This window comes from Scyliorhinus torazame, chromosome 28 (assembly GCF_047496885.1).
Source record: "Scyliorhinus torazame isolate Kashiwa2021f chromosome 28, sScyTor2.1, whole genome shotgun sequence".
Classification (NCBI taxonomy): domain Eukaryota; kingdom Metazoa; phylum Chordata; class Chondrichthyes; order Carcharhiniformes; family Scyliorhinidae; genus Scyliorhinus; species Scyliorhinus torazame.
The window spans coordinates 25182832-25208062 of record NC_092734.1 but is presented as its reverse complement, the minus strand read 5'-3'; the positions used below and the strand labels follow the sequence as shown (position 1 = coordinate 25208062).

The following is a 25231-nucleotide window of genomic DNA, read 5'->3' as shown; positions in this document are numbered from 1 at the left end:
GCTGACTCTCTAGTACAGTATCCAGGCTGACTCTCTAGTACAGTACCCAGGCTGACTCTCTAGTACAGTATCCAGGCTGACTCTCTAGTACAGTACCCAGGCTGACTCTCTAGTACAGTATCCAGGCTGACTCTCTAGTACAGTACCCAGGCTGACATTCTAGTACAGTATCCAGGCTGACTCTCTAGTACAGTATCCAGGCTGACTCTCCAGTACAGTATCCAGGCTGACTCTCTAGTACAGTACCCAGGCTGACATTCTAGTACAGTATCCAGGCTGACTCTCTAGTATAGTATCCAGGCTGACTCTCCAGTACAGTATCCAGGCTGACTCTCTAGTACAGTACCCAGGCTGACATTCTAGTACAGTATCCAGGCTGACTCTCTAGTACAGTATCCAGGCTGACTCTCTAGTACAGTATCCAGGCTGACTCTCTAGTACAGTACCCAGGCTGACATTCTAGTACAGTATCCAGGCTGACTCTCTAGTACAGTATCCAGGCTGACTCACTAGTACAGTACCCAGGCTGACTCTCTAGTACAGTATCCAGGCTGACTCTCTAGTACAGTATCCAGGCTGACTCTCTAGTACAGTTCCCAGGCTGACTCTCTAGTACAGTATCCTGGCTGACTCTCTAGTACAGTATCCAGGCTGACTCTCTAGTACAGTACCCAGGCTGACTCTCTAGTACAGTTCCCAGGCTGACTCTCTAGTACAGTATCCTGGCTGACTCTCTAGTACAGTACCCAGGCTGACTCTCTAGTACAGTATCCAGGCTGACTCTCTAGTGTAGTACCCAGGCTGACTCTCTAGTACAGTACCCAGGCTGACTCTCTAGTACAGTATCCAGGCTGATTCTCTAGTACAGTACCCAGGCTGACTCTCCAGAACAGTACCCAGGCTGACTCTCTAGTACAGTATCCCGGCTGACTCTCTAGTACAGTATCCAGGCTGACTCTCTAGTACAGTACCCAGGCTGACTCTCTAGTACAGTACCCAGGCTGACTCTCTAGTACAGTATCCAGGCTGACTCTCCAGTACAGTACCCAAGCTGACTCTCCAGTACAGTATCCAGGCTGACTCTCTAGTACAGTACGCAGGCTGACTCTCTAGTACAGTACCCAGGCTGACTCTCTAGTACAGTACCCAGGCTGACTCTCTAGTACAGTATCCAGGCTGACTCTCCAGAACAGTACCCAGGCTGACTCTCTAGTACAGTATCCAGGCTGACTCTCCAGTACAGTATCCAGGCTGACTCTTTAGTACAGTATCCAGGCTGACTCTCTAGTACAGTATCCAGGCTGACTCTCTGGTACAGTATCCAGGCTGACTCTCCAGTACAGTATCCAGGCTGACTCTCTAGTACAGTATCCAGGCTGACTCTCTAGAACAGTACCCAGGCTGACTCTCTAGCACAGTACCCAGGCTGACTCTCTAGAACAGTACCCAGGCTGACTCTCTAGTACAGTACCCAGGCTGACTCTCTAGTACAGTATCCAGGCTGACTCTCTAGTACAGTACCCATGCTGACTCTCTGGTACAGTACCCAGGCTGACTCTCTAGTACAGTACCCAGACTGACTCTCTAGTACAGTATCCAGGCTGACTCTCCAGAACAGTACCCAGGCTGACTCTCTAGTACAGTATCCAGGCTGACTCTCCAGTACAGTACCCAAGCTGACTCTCCCGTACAGTATCCAGGCTGACTCTCTAGTACAGTACCCAGGCTGACTCTCTAGTACAGTACCCAGGCTGACTCTCTAGTACAGTACCCAGGCTGACTCTCTAGTACAGTATCCAGGCTGACTCTCCAGAACAGTACCCAGGCTGACTCTCTAGTACAGTATCCAGGCTGACTCTCCAGTACAGTATCCAGGCTGACTCTCTAGTACAGTATCCAGGCTGACTCTCTAGTACAGTATCCAGGCTGACTCTCTGGTACAGTATCCAGGCTGACACTCCAGTACAGTATCCAGGCTGACTCTCTAGTACAGTATCCAGGCTGACTCTCTAGAACAGTACCCAGGCTGACTCTCTAGTACAGTATCCAGGCTGACTCTCTAGTACAGTACCCATGCTGACTCTCTAGTACAGTACCCAGGCTGACTCTCTAGTACAGTATCCAGGCTGACTCTCCAGTACAGTATCCAGGCTGACTCTCTAGTACAGTATCCAGGCTGACTCTCCAGTACAGTATCCAGGCTGACTCTCCAGTACAGTATCCAGGCTGACTCTCTAGTACAGTACCCAGGCTGACTCTCCAGTACAGTACCCAGGCTGACTCTCTAGTACAGTATCCAGGCTGACTCTCTAGTACAGTATCCAGACTGACTCTCTAGTACAGTATCCAGGCTGACTCTCTAGTACAGTATCCAGGCTGACTCTCTAGTACAGTATCCAGGCTGACTCTCTAGTACAGTATCCAGGCTGACTCTCTAGTACAGTATCCAGGCTGACTCTCTAGTACAGTATCCAGGCTGACTCTCCAGTACAGTATCCAGGCTGACTCTCTAGTACAGTATCCAGGCTGACTCTCTAGTACAGTACCCAGGCTGACTCTCTAGTACAGTACCCAGGCTGACTCTCTAGTACAGTATCCAGGCTGACTCTCCAGAACAGTACCCAGGCTGACTCTCTAGTACACTATCCAGGCTGACTCTCCAGTACAGTATCCAGGCTGACTCTCTAGTACAGTATCCAGGCTGACTCTCTAGTACAGTATCCAGGCTGACTCTCTGGTACAGTATCCAGGCTGACTCTCTAGTACAGTATCCAGGCTGACTCTCTGGTACAGTGTCCAGGCCGACTCTCTAGTACAGTACCCAGGCTGACTCTCTAGTACAGTATCCAGGCTGACTCTCTAGTACAGTATCCAGGCTGATTCTCTAGTACAGTACCCAGGCTGACTCTCCAGAACAGTACCCAGGCTGACTCTCTAGTACAGTATCCCGGCTGACTCTCTAGTACAGTATCCAGGCTGACTCTCTAGTACAGTACCCAGGCTGACTCTCTAGTACAGTATCCAGGCTGACTCTCTAGTACAGTACCCAGGCTGACTCTCTAGTACAGTATCCAGGCTGACTCTCTAGTACAGTACCCAGGCTGACATTCTAGTACAGTATCCAGGCTGACTCTCTAGTACAGTATCCAGGCTGACTCTCCAGTACAGTATCCAGGCTGACTCTCTAGTACAGTACCCAGGCTGACATTCTAGTACAGTATCCAGGCTGACTCTCTAGTATAGTATCCAGGCTGACTCTCCAGTACAGTATCCAGGCTGACTCTCTAGTACAGTACCCAGGCTGACATTCTAGTACAGTATCCAGGCTGACTCTCTAGTACAGTATCCAGGCTGACTCTCTAGTACAGTATCCAGGCTGACTCTCTAGTACAGTACCCAGGCTGACATTCTAGTACAGTATCCAGGCTGACTCTCTAGTACAGTATCCAGGCTGACTCTCTAGTACAGTACCCAGGCTGACTCTCTAGTACAGTATCCAGGCTGACTCTCTAGTACAGTATCCAGGCTGACTCTCTAGTACAGTTCCCAGGCTGACTCTCTAGTACAGTATCCTGGCTGACTCTCTAGTACAGTATCCAGGCTGACTCTCTAGTACAGTACCCAGGCTGACTCTCTAGTACAGTTCCCAGGCTGACTCTCTAGTACAGTATCCTGGCTGACTCTCTAGTACAGTACCCAGGCTGACTCTCTAGTACAGTATCCAGGCTGACTCTCTAGTGTAGTACCCAGGCTGACTCTCTAGTACAGTACCCAGGCTGACTCTCTAGTACAGTATCCAGGCTGATTCTCTAGTACAGTACCCAGGCTGACTCTCTAGTACAGTTCCCAGGCTGACTCTCTAGTACAGTATCCTGGCTGACTCTCTAGCACAGTACCCAGGCTGACTCTCTAGTACAGTATCCAGGCTGACTCTCTAGTGTAGTACCCAGGCTGACTCTCTAGTACAGTACCCAGGCTGACTCTCTAGTACAGTATCCAGGCTGATTCTCTAGTACAGTACCCAGGCTGACTCTCCAGAACAGTACCCAGGCTGACTCTCTAGTACAGTATCCCGGCTGACTCTCTAGTACAGTATCCAGGCTGACTCTCTAGTACAGTACCCAGGCTGACTCTCTAGTACAGTACCCAGGCTGACTCTCTAGTACAGTATCCAGGCTGACTCTCCAGTACAGTACCCAAGCTGACTCTCCAGTACAGTATCCAGGCTGACTCTCTAGTACAGTACGCAGGCTGACTCTCTAGTACAGTACCCAGGCTGACTCTCTAGTACAGTACCCAGGCTGACTCTCTAGTACAGTATCCAGGCTGACTCTCCAGAACAGTACCCAGGCTGACTCTCTAGTACAGTATCCAGGCTGACTCTCCAGTACAGTATCCAGGCTGACTCTCTAGTACAGTATCCAGGCTGACTCTCTAGTACAGTATCCAGGCTGACTCTCTGGTACAGTATCCAGGCTGACTCTCCAGTACAGTATCCAGGCTGACTCTCTAGTACAGTATCCAGGCTGACTCTCTAGAACAGTACCCAGGCTGACTCTCTAGCACAGTACCCAGGCTGACTCTCTAGAACAGTACCCAGGCTGACTCTCTAGTACAGTACCCAGGCTGACTCTCTAGTACAGTATCCAGGCTGACTCTCTAGTACAGTACCCATGCTGACTCTCTGGTACAGTACCCAGGCTGACTCTCTAGTACAGTACCCAGACTGACTCTCTAGTACAGTATCCAGGCTGACTCTCCAGAACAGTACCCAGGCTGACTCTCTAGTACAGTATCCAGGCTGACTCTCCAGTACAGTACCCAAGCTGACTCTCCCGTACAGTATCCAGGCTGACTCTCTAGTACAGTACCCAGGCTGACTCTCTAGTACAGTACCCAGGCTGACTCTCTAGTACAGTACCCAGGCTGACTCTCTAGTACAGTATCCAGGCTGACTCTCCAGAACAGTACCCAGGCTGACTCTCTAGTACAGTATCCAGGCTGACTCTCCAGTACAGTATCCAGGCTGACTCTCTAGTACAGTATCCAGGCTGACTCTCTAGTACAGTATCCAGGCTGACTCTCTGGTACAGTATCCAGGCTGACTCTCCAGTACAGTATCCAGGCTGACTCTCTAGTACAGTATCCAGGCTGACTCTCTAGAACAGTACCCAGGCTGACTCTCTAGTACAGTATCCAGGCTGACTCTCTAGTACAGTACCCATGCTGACTCTCTAGTACAGTACCCAGGCTGACTCTCTAGTACAGTATCCAGGCTGACTCTCCAGTACAGTATCCAGGCTGACTCTCTAGTACAGTATCCAGGCTGACTCTCCAGTACAGTATCCAGGCTGACTCTCCAGTACAGTATCCAGGCTGACTCTCTAGTACAGTACCCAGGCTGACTCTCCAGTACAGTACCCAGGCTGACTCTCTAGTACAGTATCCAGGCTGACTCTCTAGTACAGTATCCAGACTGACTCTCTAGTACAGTATCCAGGCTGACTCTCTAGTACAGTATCCAGGCTGACTCTCTAGTACAGTATCCAGGCTGACTCTCCAGTACAGTATCCAGGCTGACTCTCTAGTACAGTATCCAGGCTGACTCTCTAGTACAGTATCCAGGCTGACTCTCCAGTACAGTATCCAGGCTGACTCTCTAGTACAGTATCCAGGCTGACTCTCTAGTACAGTACCCAGGCTGACTCTCTAGTACAGTACCCAGGCTGACTCTCTAGTACAGTATCCAGGCTGACTCTCCAGAACAGTACCCAGGCTGACTCTCTAGTACACTATCCAGGCTGACTCTCCAGTACAGTATCCAGGCTGACTCTCTAGTACAGTATCCAGGCTGACTCTCTAGTACAGTATCCAGGCTGACTCTCTGGTACAGTATCCAGGCTGACTCTCTAGTACAGTATCCAGGCTGACTCTCTAGTACAGTGTCCAGGCCGACTCTCTAGTACAGTACCCAGGCTGACTCTCTAGTACAGTATCCAGGCTGACTCTCTAGTACAGTATCCAGGCTGATTCTCTAGTACAGTACCCAGGCTGACTCTCCAGAACAGTACCCAGGCTGACTCTCTAGTACAGTATCCCGGCTGACTCTCTAGTACAGTATCCAGGCTGACTCTCTAGTACAGTACCCAGGCTGACTCTCTAGTACAGTATCCAGGCTGACTCTCTAGTACAGTACCCAGGCTGACTCTCTAGTACAGTATCCAGGCTGACTCTCTAGTACAGTACCCAGGCTGACATTCTAGTACAGTATCCAGGCTGACTCTCTAGTACAGTATCCAGGCTGACTCTCCAGTACAGTATCCAGGCTGACTCTCTAGTACAGTACCCAGGCTGACATTCTAGTACAGTATCCAGGCTGACTCTCTAGTATAGTATCCAGGCTGACTCTCCAGTACAGTATCCAGGCTGACTCTCTAGTACAGTACCCAGGCTGACATTCTAGTACAGTATCCAGGCTGACTCTCTAGTACAGTATCCAGGCTGACTCTCTAGTACAGTATCCAGGCTGACTCTCTAGTACAGTACCCAGGCTGACATTCTAGTACAGTATCCAGGCTGACTCTCTAGTACAGTATCCAGGCTGACTCTCTAGTACAGTACCCAGGCTGACTCTCTAGTACAGTATCCAGGCTGACTCTCTAGTACAGTATCCAGGCTGACTCTCTAGTACAGTTCCCAGGCTGACTCTCTAGTACAGTATCCTGGCTGACTCTCTAGTACAGTATCCAGGCTGACTCTCTAGTACAGTACCCAGGCTGACTCTCTAGTACAGTTCCCAGGCTGACTCTCTAGTACAGTATCCTGGCTGACTCTCTAGTACAGTACCCAGGCTGACTCTCTAGTACAGTATCCAGGCTGACTCTCTAGTGTAGTACCCAGGCTGACTCTCTAGTACAGTACCCAGGCTGACTCTCTAGTACAGTATCCAGGCTGATTCTCTAGTACAGTACCCAGGCTGACTCTCCAGAACAGTACCCAGGCTGACTCTCCAGTACAGTATCCCGGTTGACTCTCTAGTACAGTATCCAGGCTGACTCTCCAGAACAGTACCCAGGCTGACTCTCTAGTACACTATCCAGGCTGACTCTCCAGTACAGTATCCAGGCTGACTCTCTAGTACAGTATCCAGGCTGACTCTCTAGTACAGTATCCAGGCTGACTCTCTGGTACAGTATCCAGGCTGACTCTCTAGTACAGTATCCAGGCTGACTCTCTAGTACAGTGTCCAGGCCGACTCTCTAGTACAGTACCCAGGCTGACTCTCTAGTACAGTATCCAGGCTGACTCTCTAGTACAGTATCCAGGCTGATTCTCTAGTACAGTACCCAGGCTGACTCTCCAGAACAGTACCCAGGCTGACTCTCTAGTACAGTATCCCGGCTGACTCTCTAGTACAGTATCCAGGCTGACTCTCTAGTACAGTACCCAGGCTGACTCTCTAGTACAGTATCCAGGCTGACTCTCTAGTACAGTACCCAGGCTGACTCTCTAGTACAGTATCCAGGCTGACTCTCTAGTACAGTACCCAGGCTGACATTCTAGTACAGTATCCAGGCTGACTCTCTAGTACAGTATCCAGGCTGACTCTCCAGTACAGTATCCAGGCTGACTCTCTAGTACAGTACCCAGGCTGACATTCTAGTACAGTATCCAGGCTGACTCTCTAGTATAGTATCCAGGCTGACTCTCCAGTACAGTATCCAGGCTGACTCTCTAGTACAGTACCCAGGCTGACATTCTAGTACAGTATCCAGGCTGACTCTCTAGTACAGTATCCAGGCTGACTCTCTAGTACAGTATCCAGGCTGACTCTCTAGTACAGTACCCAGGCTGACATTCTAGTACAGTATCCAGGCTGACTCTCTAGTACAGTATCCAGGCTGACTCTCTAGTACAGTACCCAGGCTGACTCTCTAGTACAGTATCCAGGCTGACTCTCTAGTACAGTATCCAGGCTGACTCTCTAGTACAGTTCCCAGGCTGACTCTCTAGTACAGTATCCTGGCTGACTCTCTAGTACAGTATCCAGGCTGACTCTCTAGTACAGTACCCAGGCTGACTCTCTAGTACAGTTCCCAGGCTGACTCTCTAGTACAGTATCCTGGCTGACTCTCTAGTACAGTACCCAGGCTGACTCTCTAGTACAGTATCCAGGCTGACTCTCTAGTGTAGTACCCAGGCTGACTCTCTAGTACAGTACCCAGGCTGACTCTCTAGTACAGTATCCAGGCTGATTCTCTAGTACAGTACCCAGGCTGACTCTCCAGAACAGTACCCAGGCTGACTCTCTAGTACAGTATCCCGGTTGACTCTCTAGTACAGTATCCAGGCTGACTCTCTAGTACAGTACCCAGGCTGACTCTCTAGTACAGTATCCAGGCTGACTCTCTAGTACAGTATCCAGGCTGATTCTCTAGTACAGTACCCAGGCTGACTCTCCAGAACAGTACCCAGGCTGACTCTCTAGTACAGTATCCCGGCTGACTCTCTAGTACAGTATCCAGGCTGACTCTCTAGTACAGTACCCAGGCTGACTCTCTAGTACAGTATCCAGGCTGACTCTCTAGTACAGTACCCAGGCTGACTCTCTAGTACAGTATCCAGGCTGACTCTCTAGTACAGTACCCAGGCTGACATTCTAGTACAGTATCCAGGCTGACTCTCTAGTACAGTATCCAGGCTGACTCTCCAGTACAGTATCCAGGCTGACTCTCTAGTACAGTACCCAGGCTGACATTCTAGTACAGTATCCAGGCTGACTCTCTAGTATAGTATCCAGGCTGACTCTCCAGTACAGTATCCAGGCTGACTCTCTAGTACAGTACCCAGGCTGACATTCTAGTACAGTATCCAGGCTGACTCTCTAGTACAGTATCCAGGCTGACTCTCTAGTACAGTATCCAGGCTGACTCTCTAGTACAGTACCCAGGCTGACATTCTAGTACAGTATCCAGGCTGACTCTCTAGTACAGTATCCAGGCTGACTCTCTAGTACAGTACCCAGGCTGACTCTCTAGTACAGTATCCAGGCTGACTCTCTAGTACAGTATCCAGGCTGACTCTCTAGTACAGTTCCCAGGCTGACTCTCTAGTACAGTATCCTGGCTGACTCTCTAGTACAGTATCCAGGCTGACTCTCTAGTACAGTACCCAGGCTGACTCTCTAGTACAGTTCCCAGGCTGACTCTCTAGTACAGTATCCTGGCTGACTCTCTAGTACAGTACCCAGGCTGACTCTCTAGTACAGTATCCAGGCTGACTCTCTAGTGTAGTACCCAGGCTGACTCTCTAGTACAGTACCCAGGCTGACTCTCTAGTACAGTACCCAGGCTGACTCTCTAGTACAGTATCCAGGCTGACTCTCTAGTACAGTACCCAGGCTGACTCTCTAGTACAGTATCCAGGCTGACTCTCTAGTACAGTACCCAGGCTGACATTCTAGTACAGTATCCAGGCTGACTCTCTAGTACAGTATCCAGGCTGACTCTCCAGTACAGTATCCAGGCTGACTCTCTAGTACAGTACCCAGGCTGACATTCTAGTACAGTATCCAGGCTGACTCTCTAGTACAGTATCCAGGCTGACTCTCTAGTACAGTACCCAGGCTGACATTCTAGTACAGTATCCAGGCTGACTCTCTAGTACAGTATCCAGGCTGACTCTCTAGTACAGTATCCAGGCTGACTCTCTAGTACAGTACCCAGGCTGACATTCTAGTACAGTATCCAGGCTGACTCTCTAGTACAGTATCCAGGCTGACTCTCTAGTACAGTACCCAGGCTGACTCTCTAGTACAGTATCCAGGCTGACTCTCTAGTACAGTATCCAGGCTGACTCTCTAGTACAGTTCCCAGGCTGACTCTCTAGTACAGTATCCTGGCTGACTCTCTAGTACAGTATCCAGGCTGACTCTCTAGTACAGTACCCAGGCTGACTCTCTAGTACAGTTCCCAGGCTGACTCTCTAGTACAGTATCCTGGCTGACTCTCTAGTACAGTACCCAGGCTGACTCTCTAGTACAGTATCCAGGCTGACTCTCTAGTGTAGTACCCAGGCTGACTCTCTAGTACAGTACCCAGGCTGACTCTCTAGTACAGTATCCTGGCTGACTCTCTAGTACAGTATCCAGGCTGACTCTCTAGTACAGTATCCAGGCTGACTCTAGTACAGTATCCAGGCTGACCTTCCACATTGCTTGAGCTGCATTGATGCACTTTCTGGGGCAAGTGTATCGAGTGAAAGAATTCTAAATGGCGATAGCTTTTTCCAAGTGGATTCGTTGTAAATGTATTGCTTTTTCCTCCCCATTAAACAGCACTTACAGTCTTGTGTTGTTCTTTCTCCTCAGACATCTGTGTTCACACCAGCCTATGGGTCTGTGACAAATGTGCGAGTTAATAGCAGCATGAACACTTCACAAGTACTGAACTTACTGCTCAACAAGTTTAGGGTAAGTGAGTCCAGTGTAAAAGCAGACTAAAAATATGATACATTGGGCTGGATTTTGTGAAACTAACTGCACTCACAATTGTAAATCAGACAGCAACTATCAACGACTGCATAGGTGTGACTAAACACCAAGTCTGGAGGTTGCTCTCCTGAGATGCCTTACTCCAGCTACTTTGCACTAATGTTATCTCACTGATATATCCAAGAGGTTGAATTGTCCCATGCTACTGCCGGCAAGTTCAATATTGGGCAGAGGCTGGGGCTGAGTATTGAGTGGGTGCCCCAAAAATCAGGTTGATGCTCGCGTGAATTTCCTGCAGAATGTTCCGTTAGTGCCAGTCATGGTGGATCTGTCTGGAATGCAGCGGGAAATTGATTTGTATCCTGCTAATGGGATGCTGATAAAGGCCCAACTAGAATCTTTCGCCCAAGTCCGATTCTCCGCGCAGTGGGAAAACCCGCCGGTCCAGGACATGTCTGGAACAACGCGGCTTGCAGAAACCCGGACTTACATAAAGAATGCCTGGGGCTGTCTGCGTAGATGGGGATGGAGGCCGCCCGTGACCCTGAATCGGCAGTGGGTGGGGAGGGCATCTTTCAGTGTCATCGAGGAGGTCCACCTTCCAGCCTCAGTGTGTTCCTGGAGATCCATCTTTTTTCAGGTGGTCCATCTTCCTTCTTCCTTTTTAAAAAAAAATATTTTATTGAACGTTTTTGGTCAACCAACACAGTACATTGTGCATCCTTTACACAATATTATAACAACACAAATAACAATGACCTATTTTATAAACAGAAAATGAATAAATAATAAATAACAAAAATGAAAACTAACCCTAATTGGCAACTGCCTTATCACAAGTAACACTCTCCAAAAATATAATTTAACCGTCCAATATATAATTATCTGTAGCAACGACGCCCCCTTACAACGAACTTAATCCGCTCTAGCTTTATAAACCCTGCCATGTCATTTATCCAGGTCTCCACCCCCGGGGGCTTGGCTTCTTTCCACATTAGCAATATCCTGCGCCGGGCTACTAGGGACGCAAAGGCCAAAACATAGGCCTCTCTCGCCTCCTGCACTCCCGGCTCTTGTGCAACCCCAAATATAGCCAACCCCCAGCCTGGCTCGACCCGGACCCCCACTACTTTTGAAAGCATCTTTGTCACCCCCATCCAAAACCCCTGTAGTGCCGGGCATGACCAAAACATATGGGTATGATTCGCTGGGCTTCTCGAGCACCTCGCACACCTATCCTCCACCCCAAAAAATTTACTGAGCCGTGCTCCAGTCATGTGCGCCCTGTGTAATACCTTAAACTGAATCAGGCTTAGCCTGGCACACGAGGACGACGAGTTTACCCTGCTTAGGGCATCTGCCCACAGCCCCTCCTCGATCTCCTCCCCCAGCTCTTCTTCCCATTTCCCTTTTAGTTCATATACCATAGTCTCCCCTTCGTCCCTCATTTCCCTATATATATCTGACACCTTACCATCCCCCACCCATGTCTTTGAGATCACTCTGTCCCGCACCTCTTGTGTCGGGAGCTGCGGGAATTCCCTCACCTGTTGCCTCGCAAAAGCCCTCAGTTGCATATACCTGAATGCATTCCCTTGGGGCAACCCATATTTCTCGGTCAGCGCTCCCAGACTCGCGAACTTCCCATCCACAAACAGATCTTTCAGTTGCGTTATTCCTGCTCTTTGCCACATTCCATATCCCCCATCCATTCCCCCCGGGGCAAACCTATGGTTGTTTCTTATCGGGGACCCCCCCCAAGGCTCCAGTCTTTCCCCTATGCCGTCTCCACTGTCCCCAAATCTTCAGTGTAGCCACCACCACCGGGCTTGTGGTGTAGTTCCTCGGTGAGAACGGCAATGGGGCTGTCACCATAGCCTGTAGGCTAGTCCCCCTACAGGACGCCCTCTCTAATCTCTTCCACGCCGCTCCCTCCTCCTCTCCCATCCACTTACTCACCATTGAAATATTAGCGGCCCAATAATACTCACTTAGGCTCGGTAGTGCCAGCCCCCCCCCCCCCTATCCCTGCTACGCTGTAAGAATCCCTTCCTCACTCTCGGGGTCTTCCTGGCCCACACAAAACCCATGATGCTCTTTTCAATCCTTTTTTAAAAAACCTTCGTGATCACCACCGGGAGGCACTGAAACACAAAGAGGAATCTCGGGAGGACCACCATCTTAACCGCCTGCACCCTCCCTGCCAGTGACAGGGATACCATATCCCATCTCTTGAAATCCTCCTCCATTTGTTCCACCAACCGCGTTAAATTTAACCTATGCAATGTGCCCCAATTCTTGGCTATCTGGATCCCCAGGTAACGAAAGTCCCTTGTTACCTTCCTCAACGGTAGGTCCTCTATTTCTCTACTCTGCTCCCCTGGATGCACCACAAACAACTCACTTTTCTCCATGTTCAATTTATACCCTGAAAAATCCCCAAACTCCCCAAGTATCCGCATTATTTCTGGCATCCCCTCCGCCGGGTCTGCCACATATAGTAACAAATCGTCCGCATACAAAGATACCCGGTGTTCTTCTCCTCTAAGTACTCCCCTCCACTTCTTGGAACCCCTCAACGCTATCGCCAGGGGCTCAATCGCCAGTGCAAACAATAATGGGGACAGAAGGCATCTCTGCCTTGTCCCTCTATGGAGCCGAAAATATGCAGATCCCCGTCCGTTCGTGACCACGCTCGCCATCGGGGCCCTATACAACAGCTGCACCCATCTAACATACCCCTCTCCAAAACCAAATCTCCTCAACACCTCCCACAAATAATCCCACTCCACTCTATCAAATGCTTTCTCGGCATCCATCGCCACTACTATCTCCGTTTCCCCCTCTGGTGGGGGCATCATCATTACCCCTAACAGCCTCCGTATCTTCGTGTTCAGCTGTCTCCCCTTCACAAACCCAGTTTGGTCCTCGTGGACTACCCCCGGGACACATTCCTCTATTCTCATTGCCATTACCTTGGCCAGGATCTTGGCATCTACATTTAGGAGGGAATTGGTCTATAGGACCCGCATTGTAGCGGGTCCTTTTCCTTCTTTAAGAGAAGCGATATCGTTGCTTCAGGCATAGTCGGGGGCAGTTGTCCCCTTTCCTTTGCCTCATTAAAGGTCCTCGTCAATACCGGGGCGAGCAAGTCCACATATTTTCTATAGAATTCGACTGGGAATCCATCCGGTCCCGGGGCCTTTCCCGCCTGCATGCTCCTAATTCCTTTCACCACTTCTTCTACCTCGATCTGTGCTCCCAGTCCCACCCTTTCCTGCTCTTCCACCTTGGGAAATTCCAGCCGATCCAAAAAGCCCATCATTCTCTCCATCCCATCCGGGGGTTGAGCTTCATACAATTTTTTATAAAATGTCTTGAACACTCCATTCACTCTCTCCGCTCCCCGCTCCATCTCTCCTTCCTCATCCCTCACTCCCCCTATTTCCCTCGCTGCTCCCCTTTTCCTCAATTGGTGTGCCAGCAACCTGCTCGCCTTCTCCCCATATTCGTACTGTACACCCTGTGCCTTCCTCCATTGTGCCTCTGCAGTGCCCGTAGTCAGCAAGTCAAATTCTACATGTAGCCTTTGCCTTTCCCTGTACAGTCCCTCCTCCGGTGCTTCCGCATATTGTCTGTCCACCCTCAAAAGTTCTTGCAGCAACCGCTCCCGTTCCTTACTCTCCTGCTTCCCTTTATGTGCCCTTATTGATATCAGCTCCCCTCTAACCACCGCCTTCAGCGCCTCCCAGACCACTCCCACCTGGACCTCCCCATTATCATTGAGTTCCAAGTACTTTTCAATGCACCCCCTCACCCTTAGACACACACCCTCATCTGCCATTAGTCCCATGTCCATTCTCCAGGGTGGGCGCCCTCCTGTTTCCTCCCTTATCTCCAAGTCTACCCAGTGTGGAGCGTGATCCGAAATGGCTATAGCCGTATACTCCGTTCCCCTCACCTTCGGGATCAACGCCCTTCCCAGCACAAAAAAGTCTATTCGCGAGTAGACTTTATGGATATAGGAGAAAAACGAGAACTCCTTACTCCTAGGTCTGCTAAATCTCCACGGGTCTACACCTCCCATCTGCTCCATAAAATCTTTAAGTACCTTGGCTGCTGCCGGCCTCCTTCCAGTCCTGGACTTCGACCTATCCAGCCCTGGTTCCAACACCGTATTAAAATCTCCCCCCATTATCAGCTTTCCCATCTCTAGGTCCGGAATGCGTCCTAGCATCCGCCTCATAAAATTGGCATCATCCCAGTTCGGGGCATATACGTTTACCAAAACCACCGTCTCCCCCTGTAGTTTGCCACTCACCATCACGTATCTGCCCCCGTTATCCGCCACTATAGTCTTTGCCTCGAACATTACCCGCTTCCCCACTAATATAGCCACCCCCCTGTTTTTCGCATCTAGCCCCGAATGGAACACCTGCCCCACCCATCCTTTGTGTAGCCTAACCTGGTCTATCAGTTTCAGGTGCGTTTCCTGTAACATAACCACATCTGCCTTAAGTTTCTTAAGGTGTGCGAGTACCCGTGCCCTCTTTATCGGCCCGTTCAGCCCTCTCACGTTCCACGTGATCAGCCGGGTTGGGGGGCTTCCTACACCGCCCCCTCCCCCCCCCTTGTCGATTAGCCATCCCCTTTTTCCAGCTCCTCACCCGGTTCCCACGCAGCTGTATCTCCCCCAGGCGGTGCCCCCCCCGCCCATCCCCTCCCATACCAGCTCCCCCCTCTCCCCAGCAGCAGCAACCCAGTAATTCCCCCCTCCCCCCCCCCCGCTAGATCCCCCGCTAGCGTAATTACTCCCCCCATGTTGCTCCCAGAAGTCAGCAAACTCTGGCCGACCTCGGCTTCCCCCCGTGACCTCGGCTTGCACCGTGCGACGCCCCCTCCTTCCTGCTTCTCTATTCCCGCCATGATTATCATAGCGCGGGAACCAAGCCCGCGCTTCTCCCTTGGCCCCGCCCCCAATGGCCAACGCCCCATCTCCACCTCCCCTCCTCCCCCCATCACCACCTGTGGAAGAGAGAGAAGTTACCACATCGCAGGATTAGTACATAAAATTCCTCTTTCCCCCCTTTTTAACCCCCCTCTTCGCCCCCCACATTCGCCCCACCACTTTGTTCAAACGTTCTTTTTAATAACCCGCTCATTCCAGTTTTTCTTCCATAATAAAAGTCCACGCTTCATCCGCCGTCTCAAAGTAGTGGTGCCTCCCTCGATATGTGACCCACAGTCTTGCCGGTTGCAGCATTCCAAATTTTATCTTCTTTTTATGAAGCACCGCCTTGGCCCGATTAAAGCTCGCCCTCCTTCTCGCCACCTCCGCACTCCAGTCTTGATAAACGCGGATCACCGCGTTCTCCCATTTACTGCTCCGAGTTTTCTTTGCCCATCTAAGGACCATTTCTCTATCCTTAAAACTGAGGAATCTCACCACTATGGCTCTGGGAATTTCTCCTGCTCTCAGTCCTCGCGCCATCACTCGGTATGCTCCCTCCACCTCCAACGGACCCGCCGGGGCCTCCGCTCCCATTAACGAGTGCAGCATCGTGCTCACATATGCCCTGACGTCCGCTCCCTCCGCACCTTCAGGAAGACCAAGAATCCTCAGGTTGTTCCTCCTTGCGTTGTTCTCCAGTGCCTCCAACCTTTCCACACATCGTTTCTGATGTGCCTCATGCATCTCCGTCTTCACCACCAGGCCCTGTATGTCGTCCTCATTCTCGGCTGCCTTTGCCTTCACGACCCGAAGCTCCCGCTCCTGGGTCTTTTGTTCCTCCATTAGCCCTTCGATCGCCTGTAGTATCGGGGCCAACAGCTCTTTCTTCATTTCCTTTTTGAGCTCTTCCACACAGCATTTCAAGAACTCTTGTTGTTCAGGGCCCCATGTTAAACTGCCACCTTCCGACGCCATCTTGGTTTTTGCTTACCTTCCTTGCCGCTGTTCTAAAGGATCCACTGCAATCCGGCCACTTTCTCCTCCTTTTTTCATCCGTATCCAGGGGGGATTCCCTTCTGGTTTACCGCACAGTGTTTTTAGCCGTCAAAATTGCCGTTGGGGCTCCTATTGAGAGCCCAAAAGTCCGTTTCACCGGGAGCTGCCGAAACGTGCGACTCGGCTGGTCATCGCCGCACCCGGAAGTCCCATCTTCCTTCTTCAACGGTGGGCCAGTGATGTTGGTCGCCTTTTAAATATGGCACCCAAGCTTGGCCTGTCCTGGAATGCGACGCTAAACTCCCGGATACATAATTAATAAGGTAAGGTTTGGAAGATATGGCCATGGTGGTCCTGTTGACCTCTTCAGCGGGCAACACTCCCTGTCCCTGCCCCCATCACGGGGCTTAGTCCCAGATGGGAGAAATCTACCCATCGTTGAATCATATGGAATGGTGTGAAGTTGCTGTACTTGCTTGATTTTGTACACAATAGGTTTGCCAGAAATTGTTCCATTCCAATGGAAGGACCCTTTCAATTTATGCCAGGCAATCTCTCTGGCACACAAAATTAATTTGTTTTAACAAGTGTGGATCACCATTTCATCTAATTTCTTTTGAGTGCCCGGGTGACTTATTGAAGTGTGCAGCCACTTTTAATGTTTCTGCATGTGTGGTCATTTAAAGGAGCCAACTTGTGCACGGTCTGCGCACAGGGACTTTCGGGTTGTGGGTCACGTTGGAGTGGATTCTCAGCATTGCCGGAGATTATATATACTTTTTCAATTTCTTTCTGCCTCTTATCTCTCTCGATTCAATCTTTTGTTCCCTCTCCATTTCACTTTCTACAATTGTTTAGACGTTGAGTTAAATATTTTTTTGCTGACAGTTCCTGTTTCAGACTTCATTGTTCAGTCACGATTCTTCAATTTTATTAGTTAGGGAGATAACACAGTTCTTTGTCCCTATCTCGAGGTTCTGTAGGGCACACTGAACCCGCAGGATGTTGGCTGACCTGAACCTCCGGTGTCAAGGTCTATGGGCGAGATTCTCTGGCCTGCATGCTTTTCGTGGTGGGATGTGACCCGGCGTTGGCCGGTGACGGTGTGTTCTTGTCCCACCGCTGTCAACGGGATTTCCCGTTGAATCCACCCCGGGGTGCGCTGTCGGCGGGACCAGAGGATCTTGCCATATGAGCGGGTTTAACAAGCAGCCGGCACCTACCATTGGCACTCGAGCCACCTTGGAGCCAATAACCTTATTGTAAAATCAGACATTCATGTACTGATTGTTAGTCCTGAAGAAAGACCACAAAATTAATTGTAGGATTGCTGGTTGATGAGGTTTTTTTAAACATAATTTCAACACATGAGCAGATTACATGTAAAAAAAACCATGATTTGCAACACATTGTTGCGATGTAACTATGCATTCTGTATTAAGCAAAATAAATTAAAAGGGACAAATTTCATTATCAGTATGGGAACAGCGCCATCTGGAAGTCACTCATCATCCTGACTTGGAAATATATCACCGTTCACTGTTACTGAGTCGAAACCCTGGAACCTGCTCCCTAACAGCACTGTGGGTGTACCTACACCACACAGACTGCAGCGATTCAAGAAGGCAGCTCACCGCCACCTTCTCAAGGGCAATTAGGGATGGGCAATAAATGCTGGGCCTAGCCAGCGAAGCCCGCAGCCCTTGAATGAATTAAAAGTACACTGTGGATGAAATAATAATCACGGAAAATTCGTAGATTATTTTCAGGTCAGTTGGAGAAAGATTATGTCAGAAACATAGTCCGGGATATTCTGGCCAACACACGGCGGAGTTTCCCACAGCGAGGGTGGCTCGCCAGTGGGGTCTTCCCGTCCCACCGAAGTCGATGACATTGCCCACCAGCCATGCCACCAGGGCATCCGCCGCGATGGAGCAGAAGGCCGCCTTCGGCTGGACCGGAAGATCCCCAGCGGGAAGAGCCAGAAAATCCCATCATTTATCATGAAATTAATAAAGGGCGGCACAGTGGTTAGCACTGCTACCTCACAGCACCAGGGTCCCGGGTCCAGTTCCAACCTCGGGTGACTGTGTGGAGTTTGCATTTTCTCCCCGTGACTGCATGGATTTCCTCCGGGTGCTCTGGTTTCCTCCCACAGTCCAAAGATGTGGCAGGCTAGGTGTATTGGCTATGCTAAATTGCCCCTAAGTGTCCAAAAGATTAGGTGGGGTTACTGGTTTACTGGGATAGGATGGAGGCGTGGGCTTAAGTAGGGTGCCCTTTCCAAGGGGCGGTGCAGATTCGATGGGCCGAATGGCCTTCTTCTGCACTGTAGGGATTCTATGATTCTATGAAAAGTGGGAAAGCAACTGTATAAGTATAGATTTGTGTTTAAAGTCATTAAGAAAACGCTTGGTCCTATCTCAGATTTATATTGCCGACAGTGAGTGAAGGGGCAGCTACATGAAATCAGTCTTGCAGAAGTAGATCACTTTATGGTGTTACAGATACCCATCATAAGAAACCCACCGTAAGACCATGTGGCCCTACTTCATTTCACCTGATTATCTTGTTTTTTTTTACAGGTGGAAAATACTGCAGATGAATTTGCTCTGTATGTTGTCCACGAAAGTGGAGGTAGGTTTACCCATTCAAACGAAAAGAGTGTCACCGACACTGAAGAGGCACCAAATAGGACTTTTTTAAAAGTTCCTCCAGGCCTGCTCAAAGTAAAGTTTTACACATGATACCTCTCAGTTTACGACAATAGATTTTGCTCAGAAGGGGTCCTTGGGTTAGGGCAGAGGGGAAAACGAATCAACGGTATAAGTTTCCCAAGGATAATGGCTGTTTGGTGGCTCTCGCTGGAAGTTCAACATGCATGGATTCAAATAGATTGCTTAATAAATCTAAAAACGCAGACGTGGGAACGTGACACAGCCGACTGTCGCAAGCACTTGTACAACAGTCCAGTCCAGGCTGCTGAATTACAGTTTCTGTATATCACGTAATGTTTCCCTCAAGGCAGTTGGGAGCCCCAATTATTTATTGCATGCTGTAAGAAGTGATCGGAACTTGAAAAGTAATAACCTGCTCATTTGACATGTTGTGGCTCTCCTGGAGTATAATTATGATAAGGTCAGAAACGATCTTTTTAACTTTAAATAGTGGCAGGTGAGGGATATAGGTCAGCTCGAGAAAGACCAGGCAAGTTACTCCCAGCGGTTATTTTCAGGCAAGTCATGACAGAAACAGCAGGACTGATTGCCATATTTCATTTTCAGTCAAGGGAGTGGACAGTATTGCGAGACAGAGAGTCTGCACTATGTTAGTGAAAGGCGGATAAAATTGATCGTGGCTTGTCACAAATTACGCTGCCCTTTTTTTTTGATGTGCTGAGGGCTTTTTGTTTTGCTCGATTCTGAATGAGATAACCGGCTCTTTTAATTAAACGAAATCATCGACCTTAACGTTTCTCCTCCTATTTCAGAGAGGACCAAATTAAAAGATTCCGAATACCCACTTATATCGCGGATCTTGCACGGCCCCTGTGAAAAGATAGCACGAATATTCCTGATGGAGAAGGATCTTGGAGAGGAGATCACATACGATGTAAGTTCTGTGCTGTTTAAAATGACTACATTTTAAATCCAGGTTCGTGCTTAATAATATGCTTGATTTATGTGTGTCTAATGATCTTTTTCCCCAAGGTTGCTCAGTATATTAAGTTTGAAATGCCAGTCCTTGATAGTTTTGTTGAAAAACTGAAGGAAGAGGAAGAAAGGGAGATTAACAAACTAACTACAAAGTAAGTACAAATAATATTCGGACTTCACAATTGTCAGCGACTATTGTAAAATATTGAATAGTGGTTAAAGGTTGCTGTCTGATTGAATAGATAATGAGGAAACAGTGAGAGAAAACTTCAAGCGGTGTGCATCACCTGATTCCGAAGATTAAATTACAACCCGGGAAGCAATCCTCCCTGTCAATTGGTATTATGATAGTCAATGCCATACGTTAATTTCCTACTTTTATTAGTTTGGTCCTGAAGCTGTTCGAGGTAAAGAAAGTGGAAAAGGTTTTCTCTCTTTTTCTTGCACAGCCAAGTTTGATTTTTTTTTTGTGTTGGCCGGCACAGTGGTTAGCACTGCTGCCTCACGGCTCCAGGGACCTGTGTTCGATTCCGGCCACGGGTGACTCTCTGTGTGGAGTTTGCACTTTCGCCGCGTGTCTGCGAGGGTTTCCTCCAGGTGATTCAGTTTCCTCCCGCAGTCCAAAGATGTGCAGGTTAGGTGGATTGTTCCTTAGTGTCCAGGGATGTACAGGTTCGGTTACAGGGATAGGACGGGGGAGTGGGCCTAGGTAGGGTGCTCTGTCAGAGGGTTGGCGCAGACTCGATAGGCTTCCTTCTGCACTGTAGGAATTCTATGGTTCTATCTCGTCTGCCTTGCAAAGATGCCTGGAGCCGAGAGCTGATAACACCATGTACCGGACCACCACCACTCAGCCCCAAAATCAGTCGGCTTGAATCGCCATCACTGTTCAAGAATGACCTTACCTGCCCCATTTCAGGAAAATGCACCTGGTCCATCCCTACATGGGATTCACAAATTGGGAGCTGCACAGAGTGCGACTTTAGTTGGTGCCCTTCCACACTGTGTGGTACTCCAACCCCATTGTGCTACATTCTATTTAAATTCTCACACTGGTAGGTTATTAATGCCTCTCCCCTCATGGGTGGCGGGCACTGAGAAAAGCTGGAAGAAATACAGTCAGATGTTTACCTTGCTTCTGCGGTAGTCTTGACAGTGCTCGCCCGTAAAAAGAGAATTGAGAGCAGAGCATTGGAACATTCACAGAGGAAGAACAAAATATTTTATAGTGTCATTATTGTAGCTGACAGCAAAATAACCTGAATACAGAAAAATTATAAATCACATTATGTACAACACATTATTTTAAGCGAGAAAAGGGCTAATGAAAATCTCAGTCCAATGAGTCGACACAATTCACTTTCTTCTGCATCTGCAAGAGTTGTTGGTAAAATACAAATCCCTCCCACAATATAAATCAGGAGCACCAAGTAGAGGGATATAGAAATTATTGACTGTTGTGACAAGTAAGGTTTCCAGATGGATGCAAGGTTAAAGCTTGAAGCCCTTCATACAACAAGTGGGAAATGCAGTTATACTTGGGAGATATTTAATGAGAGAACTCACAATTACAAAGAGCCTGATCACATCCTTGGGATGGTCCGACACGCTCTCAGCCAACTAAAACCTTTAGAAATGCGGTTTCAGTTATTTGGCAAATAAGGCAGCCACTTTCATCACAGCAAAGCATAGTGAAGAACAGAAGGGATCCCAGAGTGATGTGTGAATGACCTATTTTGTCATCGTACTGAGACCAAAGTGATAAATGAAATCCAAATCAACTGCGACAATAGGCACTCAATCCATCCTCAAACTGTCTAGCCTTTGACACAGCTGACCATGAAATATAACAGCAACAGTCCTCCACCATCATCCGGATGGGTGGGACTGCACTTTCATTTTTATCTATCATGTCATAGCCAGACAGTCGCTTGCAATGGCTTCTCTCCTCACTCCTGCTAAATTGCCTCCAATATCCTGGAAGGACCCATACCTGGCCCCTCCTTTTTCAAACGTACATATTATTCTTGGGCAACATCATCAGATATCATGGTTATCAAATGGATGCTGATGATACTCATCTCTTCTGCTTCCCTTCTCTCTCTAAGTTGTCAGACTGAATGTTTGACATCCAGCACTGCATGAGAATGAAATCTCTCCAATTAAGTGTTGGGAAGATGGACAACATTGTCTTCAGTGCTAGCCTGAAACTCTCTTACCTCACCACTAATTCCATTTGTCTGCCTGAAGCTGAACCTGACTGGTCACAAACTTGGTCTTATATTTGGTGAACTTCCTACCATGCATCCACACCATCAGCAAGACCATGTATTTCCACCTCTGTAACATCGCCTAACTACAACTCGATCTCGGCTTATCTACCACTGAACATGTTACTCATGCCTTTGTCTCATCTAGACGTGATTACTCCCACATGCTACTCTACGCAAACTTGAGATCATTCAAAACTTTGTTGCTTATTCCTAATTCACATCAAGTTCCACTCAATCTACTTTCACTGGTCCATATCGGCTCCAGTTCAGGCAGAACCTCAATTTTGAATTCTCAGTCTTGTTTTTGAACCCCTCCTTATTCCTGTAACCTCCTTCAGCCCTACAACTACCCCTCCCACCTCCATCTCCCCAGACCCCTTCACTCTGCAAATCCTGGCCTCGTGAGCATCCCGGTTGTAATAATTCCACCATTGATGGTTGTGAAATCAGCTGCCTAGGCTCTTTGCAATTTCCTCTCTATATTTCTCCACCTGCATTCCCTCCTTTAATACATTCCTTAAAATCTACCTCTTTGACCAAACCTTTGCTTAACTGGCCGAATATCTCTTTATGTGGCTCGGTGTCAAATTTTGTTCCATAAATTTCCAGTAAAGTGTCTTGTGACGTTCTATTGTATCAAAGGCACTATATAAATGATAATTGTTATCCATGCTATGGTAATGATGACTGTGCCACAATATTCCTTAATATTGATGCTGTATTTGATCCCAAAATGGGCTTGTAACCACATATCCTCGCCGTCACCGAGACTGCCTACTTCTTTTTTTTTCACCCCGTGGCCAGAGAGGAATTGAAACTTTGGGTCAGAGCCCCTGCAGTCTCCTCCCTCGCCTCCCACAGCACCCTGGGACACAATTCATCCAGACCTACTAATCTACTAATCTTATGGGCGGCATGATAGCACAGTGGTTAGCACTGCTGCTTCACTGCGGCAGGGACCTGGGTTCGATTCCTGGCTGAGTCACTGTCTGTGCGGAGTCTGCACGTTCTCCCCCGTGTCTGCGTGGGTTTCCTCCGGTTTCCTCCCACAAGTCCCGAAAGATGCGCTTGTTAGGTGAATTGGACATTCTGAATTATCCCTCTGTGTACCTGAACAGGCGTTGCAGTGAGGCGACTACGGGATTTTTATAGTAACTTCATTGCAGTGTTCATGTCAGCCTACTTGTGACACTAATAATAAAGATTATTATGAATGGGCCGAAGGGCCTCTTTCCATGGTGTAAAACTCTATGATTCTAAAAATAGAGGTGGTAGAGGGAGGGAGGGAAAGACTTTATAGAGAAACTGCCAAAGCCCCAACATTCACCAGCTCTATGGACACACCTTAGCTCCCTTTCCAATCTGAAAGCAGCCTGAGCTGGATTTACATTCCCCTTAATTCATCATTGCTGGGTGATAATCCTGTACTTCCTTACCTCACACCACTGTGACAGCACCTTCACTACACAGACTGCAGCAACTGACCAAACATCACCTTCCCAGTTATTCCTGAAGGCACCGCCTTCCCAACCTGGCCCCTTGCCTGAGGGGTGGTGATCCTCAGGTCACATCACCGCCGGTCAGCTCTCTCTCTCTCGAGACTGCCTACTTCTAACACAATGGCATTGTCCAACTCTGAATTTGTCTTGCCTCATCTGCGGCTGAAACCCTCATTCATGCCTTTTAGCTATAGCCATGACTATTTCAGTACTTTCCTGACTAGGTTGTCACCTTCTTCCCTCTGTGAAGTTTAATTGATCCAAAGTTTTGCTGTCCCTGTCTTAGGGACAAGTCCAGTTCACAAATCCTCCATTATTGCTGGTCTTCACTGTCTGCTTGTTTTTAAAGGTCTTACTTATCCTTGTTTTCAAATCCCTCCATGACATTGCCCCATCCTTTCAGATGACCTTCAGACCATTGAGACCTCTGCGGTCCTCCAGTAAGGACCTCTGGTGCATTCCCGCTTGTCAATAACTCCACCATTGCCGATTATACTTCAGCTTCCTTGGCCCTAAAGATTGGAATTCCCTCCCTGCTTCTCAACCTCTCAGCCCTCCCCTAAGATACTCCTGAAAGCTCATAATTGTTTGACCAAGCTTTTGGATGTCTGCCCTAATATCTCCTTCTGTGCCTCAATGTCAAATTCTGACTCGAGTCTAGTGCATCAGCGTTTTATTTTGCGGTGTGAGAGCTGCTACGTAAAGGAAAGTTGTTGTTTGTAATGTTTACAGCTCAGCCAGACTAAAGGTGGGAGGATCACACTGGAGACATCCTAGGCTGTATTCTCCATTGGCGGGATCATCCGTTTCGCCGGCATCGCACTCACGCCCGCAGATTTCCCGATGGCACGGGGATGCCCACAATGGAAAATGTTATTGGCCAGCTGCCGGGACGTAGAATCCCGCTGCCGGCGGGGGCACACTGCACCAGAAAATAGAGAATCCCGCCCCCTGTGTTTTAATCGGGCTAATGGTAGGAAGCACCCATTGCCATTAAGAACGTTACAGGGAAGAATGAAGAGTCAAAGAGCAATTGCAATCAGATTGTTGTCATTTTCCAAGCAGTGGCATTGATACTTGGCGTTGGCTAACCTCCCTGACATGAGCTGACACATACCACAAAAGAGGAGGTGAAACGTTTTTTAAAAACACAGACAAAATATTGTGTATAGCCATAAAGATTTATGGGTAATATAATTTCAAGTTGCATGTAAATTAGTTTAATAGTTACACCCATGCTAATTATTAACAGCAGCATATCTGATATGACTATTTTCTTTCTGGATAGAAAATGTAAACTCAGTGCATAAAATGTGTTGGGTGCTTAAATTGAACGTAAAATAAACACTAGTAAATAAACACCA

The 25231-nt window shown here is 48.6% G+C and overlaps 1 protein-coding gene across 22 annotated transcripts in view; it reads left to right on the top strand.

Annotated features, from left to right (window-relative positions):
• The window catches only part of rassf4a (Ras association domain family member 4a), a 327256-nt gene that overhangs the window by 301401 nt on the left and 624 nt on the right, over positions 1-25231 (top strand). For 15 of the 22 annotated variants that reach the window (XM_072491702.1, XM_072491699.1, XM_072491688.1 and 12 more), the window contains 5 exons: positions 10370-10471; positions 19025-19076; positions 19930-20051; positions 20150-20247; positions 24600-25149. In XM_072491702.1, the coding sequence (XP_072347803.1) occupies positions 10370-10471; positions 19025-19076; positions 19930-20051; positions 20150-20247; positions 24600-24765 (540 nt within the window). In that variant the 3' untranslated portion in view covers positions 24766-25149. Of the gene's footprint in view, positions 1-10369; positions 10472-19024; positions 19077-19929; positions 20052-20149; positions 20248-24599; positions 25155-25231 lie in introns of those variants that run through there. The other 7 variants (XM_072491686.1, XM_072491687.1, XM_072491689.1 and 4 more) reach the window with 4 other exon arrangements.